The sequence below is a fragment of the Artemia franciscana genome, chromosome 14 (assembly GCF_032884065.1).
Source record: "Artemia franciscana chromosome 14, ASM3288406v1, whole genome shotgun sequence".
Classification (NCBI taxonomy): Eukaryota; Metazoa; Arthropoda; class Branchiopoda; order Anostraca; family Artemiidae; genus Artemia; species Artemia franciscana.
Window position 1 is genome coordinate 5,358,314 of NC_088876.1, and position 6,706 is coordinate 5,365,019.

A 6,706-nucleotide genomic window follows, 5' to 3' on the forward strand; every position below is an offset into this window, starting at 1 on the left:
CCCGAAAGTTAAATAAATAAAATAAATATAAATAAATATGTTCGCAAATTTGATGGCAGGCCGTTAAGCCTCTACAAAACAAAATCTTAATTTGCATTTCTTCTAAATTTGCATAAGGAGAAAATGTCACTTGAATAATATTCGTCAACTTCCTTCTTGAATGTCCGTAGGTTTGTGGAGCAGATTACTCTTTCTGGTAAGTTGTTCCAATGCTGAACAACTCGATTGCCGAAAGTCCATCGGCCCATGTCCTTGTAAAAACGTTCCATAGTCACTTTGTACTGATGTCCTCGGAGATGATTTTTATTGAACTGCACGATTCTCTGGGCTGGTACGTTATCATAGGCTCCATTGCAGAGCTTGTACATTTCAATAAGATCACCACGATGGAATCTATAGGCGAGGGTTGGGATTTCAAGCTTTCTAAGCCGCTCTTCGTAGGGAAGGAAGCGTAACCTGGGAGAGAATTTAGTTATCCTCCTCTGAACATTTTCGAGAGCATCTATGTCCTTGTTGTAGTATGGTCTTGTAGAACAATGTCCATACTCAAGAATCGGGCGGACAAGGGACTTATAGAGCGTAGCAAGCATTTTGTCGTCCTCGCACGAGAAGTTTCTTCTGATCATACCAGCAACTTTGGAAGCCTTCTTGACGACAGCTTCATAGTGGCTACTGAAGTTAATGCTCGTAAATGCACCAAAGATACTGCGAAATACACTTATTAATTATAAGCAACATTAATTTTTAAGGAAATTTAGGAAATTCATTTTCATCTCAGGGAATCACTCAGAAAACCCAAAAAATTTGAGGCTAATAGAATCACTGCTGATTTGGGGAGCGCTGTTACCACCAACCTTTCAAGCCTTTCAATTTTACATGTATACTATTTACTGTATCACTTAGATTGTATTTTTAATAAAAGTGAACTTACTCTAATAGGATTGTTTGCCAACCTATGGGAATTTCCATGCATAGAAGCTGATGAAGAAATGAAGGACTCCATATTTTTGGAAACAATTGGGATTAAAACGAGTGCCGCCATCAAATGTGGTGAAACTTTCCATAAACTGTCTCACATTAATCAATATTATATAGTAAACGAATTGAAGGTAGTTATTTCATTTCTTACTAAGGTGTATGTTTTATTTCATTTTTCTAATATTGATGCTCTGTCAAAAGTGCTTTTTTTTCTACAGTTTCAAAACTTGGCTGTATTTGCTTCAAAGCAGAAATTTCTGGCTGATCCTTCTGATCTGGTTGATTCTTTGGATGAGGATAGCTTCTGTAAATGTAGCTTCTCAAAGTTAAAGAAAAAAAGGAAAGTAAACGAAAAAAAAAAAATCAAAAAAAGGAAAGTAAATGAAAAAACAACAAAAAAGGAAATGGTAAAAATAACAGTTTTCAAAATGATTCTCAAGTGTTTTGTGCCAAGCGTAAATACGAACCCCGTAGCAGTATATTTATTCCAAAATATATCCTAATACCTTTAGATTGTTCAGAATGTCACTCATAGCTCATAAAGCAACAGAAGAAGGTGAGAATTATAACAGATAACAGAACACCTCTCTGAATTTTAATATCAAATGTTAAAAATAAAACATCTTCACATGTTTTTAAATTATTGTAAAAGGGGAGAGGGGATAATAAAGATAAATAAGTATTTTGCTTAAGCCAAACCGCTAAAACCACATGTTCTATTTCTTTCTTGCTTCGTTATTATTTCCATTAATTCCTTACTATCTACCTTTAGAAATACACATGTCGAAATAATTCGAGAAAATGATGGCTAAAACGGCTACAAAAGAGATTAACATTTACTTTTGATTTCTAGTTTCTCACTAACTCATTTTTGAAAATGTTTTGTGGTTTCTTGAAATCTGAAAGGAAATGAAATGTTGGTATTAAGATACTCATCTCAAAACTGGTTGAAACAAATTTTATACCCTAAAAAAGCTACTGTTTTGGAAGGGAGGGAAAGGATAGTAATTAATAAAAAAAAGTATTAATTTTTTTGGGACCTTGTCACCTTGACAAACCTCCTGATATCAGCTTCAGATCTCCTGATATCAGGACAAGCTGAATTATCAGCTTCTCCTGATAATTTTGTTGTGGTAAATCAAAATGCGTGATGTCGTAATATCATACATAAGAGTAGTAAAACGCCTTGACAGATCTCATGATACCAGCTTCAGATCTCCTAATATTAGGACAAGCTGAATTATCAGCTTCTCCTAAAAATTTTGCTGTGGTGCTCCAAAATGTGTGATGTTGTAATATCGTACAGAGGAGTAGTGAAACTTCTTGACAGATCTCCTGATTTCGGCTTCAGACCTTCTAATATCAAGACAGGTGGAATTATCAGCTTCTCTTGATAATTTTGCTATTATACTTCCAAATGCATGGATGTTTTAATATCATACCGAAAAGTAGTGAAACGCCTCTTGACATCAGTTTCAGATCTTCTAATATCAGGAAAAACGGTATTATCAGCTTCGCCGGATAATTTTGATTTGGTGCTTGAAAATGTATGATGTAATATTGTACAGAAGAGCAGTAAAACTCCTTGACAGATCTCCTGATATCAGCTTAACATCTCCTACTATGAGGACAAGCTGAATTATCAGCTTCTCCTGATAATTTTGCTATTGTACTTCAAATGCATGATGTTGTAATATCACACCGAAGAGTAGTGAAACGCCTGAATGAACTCCTGATATCAGCTTCAGATCTAATATCAGGAAAAACGGTATTATCAGCTTCGCCTGATAATTTTGATGTGGTACTTCAAAATGTATGATGTTATAATATTGTACAGAAGAGTAGTAAAACTCCTTGACAGATCTCCTGATATCTGCTTCACATCTCCTAATGTCAGGAAAAGCTAAATTATAAGCTTCTCTTTATAATTTTGCTGCTATACTTCAAAATGCATGATGTTGTAATGTTGTAAAGAAGAATAGTAAAACGCAAAATCTGTTTTGAGCTTTTTGACAAAATAAGTTTGCATGAAAATCTGTCATACGGTCAATCCCTATTTAGCAGTTTTCGCCAAAATGACAATTCTATTCTAAATAGAGACCGGAATTCCTTTTTTAGTCTGGTGGATTGCAGAAGAAGCTACCAATAGTTGAGACGGCTTTGTTAAAGACAAAATATGGTTTTCAATTTGCAGAAAAGGCCAATTGGCGATTAGCTTGTATGTCTTTAAGGCACAAAAAAGCGTTCAGAAGCTCCAACTTTTAACTTCTCCAGAAGCAAGAAAGGAGATTCTTGCAATTTATAAAATGCCAAATAAATAAAATTTTATGTATAAGTATAAATAGACATAAAATCGCATAAATAGATTAAATTAAACAGTATTAACTGTACTGTATAAATGAATAAAATGCAATATATTTTACTTTATAAAATTCTCAAATAATATTTCTAGGCATTTTCAAAGCATAATTTTGTCTATTTCATCAGCTGAGTTTTTAGCCAACTTAACATTACATTGTTTTTTGACAGAAAATATCATATAAAGTCTTTTAAGTACTGTGACCAAAATGCACTTTACCTGCAGTAAAAACAGAAGAAAGAAAATATATGAAATAAGTAAAAATTATATGACAAATTGAAACCTAGGTCAGTTGTACTTCTGTACTTCGAACTTCTTTATAATTCAGGATATTCTGTAACCTGACGGATGAGTCAGACCTTTCATGTTAAATAAATTCCCATAATACATCCATCAAGGCCTTATGCACATTAAATGGCCAGGAGGAAATTTTTTCTTAATATTGTGTCGTAGCTTTGATGTTATTTTGGTCAATCATATCCTTATAAGGAAAACTATATATTACTTTATTTATCCGATAATTTTCTGTAACTGCCAGCTGACCGACAGTCTTCAGCTATTGAAAAATCTGATGATGTAGTATAATGGGCATTCAAAGCTCGAAGGCAAGCTATTGCTTCTCATTATAGGTATTGCATAAACTCTATATATTTCATTAAAAACTGCCATGAAAAGGTGACGAATTTAGCATGTCATTTAGTAAGTATACCCGGTTTTGTCTTGGGCTGAGGGACTGATTTGAAGCTTTCACAAAAATTTTTTTGGGGTTGGGGAGAGGTAAAGGGTCGAATTAGACCTTTATGGTTCATGAGTCACTGTTGCTAAGACATTTAGTCTTAAGTCCGTGACAAACAAGTTTCATGTTGACTTTTGCTTAAGCTAACTAGTTTTAAATGTTTCGAGCTCTTTCAAAGATATTTGAATTAAATTTTATGGTTTTAAGGTTGACGGAGACTCCCAAATATTACTGCCATCTACTCACCAAAAAATGGAGTGGTTAACGGAAGAAAAGATAAAGTCGTCTGTTGCTTCGACGGCGATGAAGAAAATTTTTCAGGTATGTTTAGGATGACACATTGAAAAACATTTATTGCAATAAAGAACGACTAACGATCGTGTTTAACTAGCAGAGATATCAGATGACCCGCAAAAAGGAGCTTTTTGTTGAAGGAGGGGAGGTAGGGGATTATCTGGCTTGATCAGATGTAAGTAGCGGAGATATAGTTAATTTACGCATAATTGTTTAAGGATTATATGTTGCAAAGGCCCGTGTAGTTATTAAAAACATATTCATGTAAAAGTTGTGTTTCGTTTTCCTTCACGGAATTTTATTAACGGTATTGTTGTTTTTCCCTTTTTAACGTAACTTTGAATCAATTAAAATTTTATCCTAAACATGCTGTATTCTACTGTTAAAGATTTTGCTTTCCTGTGTTATATCCTGGGTTAAGCATATGATGTATTTGAAATTGGTCTTTTAGGGTTCTTTTTTTGTTTGTTTTAATATTATACAGCTACTACTAACAACTCACCCCAGCATTAAGCTGCCTGAGGTCAACACAGCTACGCACGCTCTTCCTTCATCTCAATCTATTCAAAGCCTCCCTCTTTACACACTCCCAGGAAGTTCCCATTTTCCTTAAATCTTCCTTTATAAAATTCTCCCACCCCAACCGCGGACGACCGGCTTTCCGTTTATCTCCAGACGGTTGGCCGAATGGGACAATCTTCGGCTGTCTGTCGTCCTTCATCCGCAGAACGTGCCCTAATCATCTCAACTGTCTCTCATTATAAACCCTAGAAAGCGGGATTTATACACATTTTTTGGACAGGCTACTGTTTGAAGTACGGTCAGTCAGCCGGGTACCCAAAACAATGCGTGAGAATTTCTCTGGAAAACACCTAGGAATTTTTTTTTACCTTCTTTTTACACCAGTAACAAAAAAAGAGATCAGACATCCATGTCCATGAGTTTGCCAACTTATCTTCCTATTCTTCCAAAAAAATTTCAACTGTGAAAATACACACTGAGCCTGGGCTATTGTATTTTTAACATTTTCAAATATGTAATTTTAAATAATTTTCAATACGAAACCAGCTACTAATCTCATATCCCACCTTAACCGCAGCAGTGTTATTCTTATACATAGCACTAATTACTTTAATGTATTTTGGGGCATGTGCTATAGTCCTAGTATTTATATCTAATTTTAAGAATAAAATACGATGAAGTACTGCACCCAACATCCTGGTTCGCTCCAAATGTAATCCTAAGATCCTAAGTGAACTTCTTAAGAATCTTTGCAAATATGAGCTGTTATTGTTTAAATTTTTGGAAATTTAAATATCTTGTTTTAATATCTGATCTTTCTTAATACTTTGTAATGACAGTTTTTTTTTTTAGTTAAGTGTTTCTTATATTGTTTATAAAAAGAAATGGATTAAGAAAAACTTCGAGCTAAAAGTTGTATCTAATAGAGAGTAAAGGACAGGAAAAGGATTGAAAAAAAAAGAGTCTTAACGACTCGCTTCTTCTTTTTAATGCAGCTTAGTAGCCGGTTTTGGTAATTTTCTCATAATTGGAACCTCAAAGTATAACAGCGACTTGTTGATTTATGTTTAAAATGTCTTGATTTATCTGTGCATATGGCCACATTCCTTGTTTTTTGTCTGTTTTGTAATTTGATTGTTTTTTAATAGGAATGGAAGAACAAATTAGAGAAGACTGTAAAGCCAGAAATTAGGCGTAAAAGAAAAGCTGACTCAAAAATAAGTGGAGGTGATATGAAGAGGCAACCCTCAATAAACTCTTTTTTTAAAGCTGAATAAGTTTTTTTTTTGTAAATTCGTAAGTAAATTTTATGCCTGTCACTCTTTTGAGTTTGATTTTACTCCCATGCTAGAACTCAGAGATTAGGAGCTGTAATTTTTTCCACTTTATGTGCATCTTCCCTTCTTATTTGCAGTGTTAAAGTATTGCACTAGACATATGCGCTGTCTGCTAATCCAATATATATATATATATATATATATATATATATATATATATATATATATATATATATATATATATATATATATATATATATATATATATATATATATATATATATATATATATATATATTTCTTAACGACTTCCTCGTGATCAATTTTTGGAAAACGTGTTTCACAATAAAGTATTTTGACGAGAGCATGAAGAATGATATCAAAATCTAATTTGAGTAGAAATATATTCATAGTGAAATTCAAACAAAGTGAAAATTCAAAATAAAGTGAAATTTCAAATAAAGTGAAAACTAAGTAAGTGAAAATTTAAACGCCAAAAAAATACTATGAATGAATCAATGAAGCCTTATACGAAAGTAA

At 33.2% G+C, this 6,706-nt stretch overlaps 1 protein-coding gene across 4 annotated transcripts in view; it reads left to right on the plus strand.

The window, feature by feature from the left end:
- The window catches only part of LOC136035220 (adenine DNA glycosylase-like), a 34,468-nt gene extending 28,260 nt beyond the window's left edge, over positions 1-6,208 (plus strand). For all 4 annotated transcript variants that reach the window (XM_065716835.1, XM_065716833.1, XM_065716834.1 and 1 more), the window contains exons 9-11: positions 940-1,109; positions 4,281-4,394; positions 6,038-6,208. In XM_065716835.1, the coding sequence (XP_065572907.1) occupies positions 940-1,109; positions 4,281-4,394; positions 6,038-6,166 (413 nt within the window). In that variant the 3' untranslated portion in view covers positions 6,167-6,208. The remainder of the gene's footprint in view (positions 1-939; positions 1,110-4,280; positions 4,395-6,037) is intronic.
- The last annotated feature ends 498 nt before the right edge of the window (positions 6,209-6,706 follow it).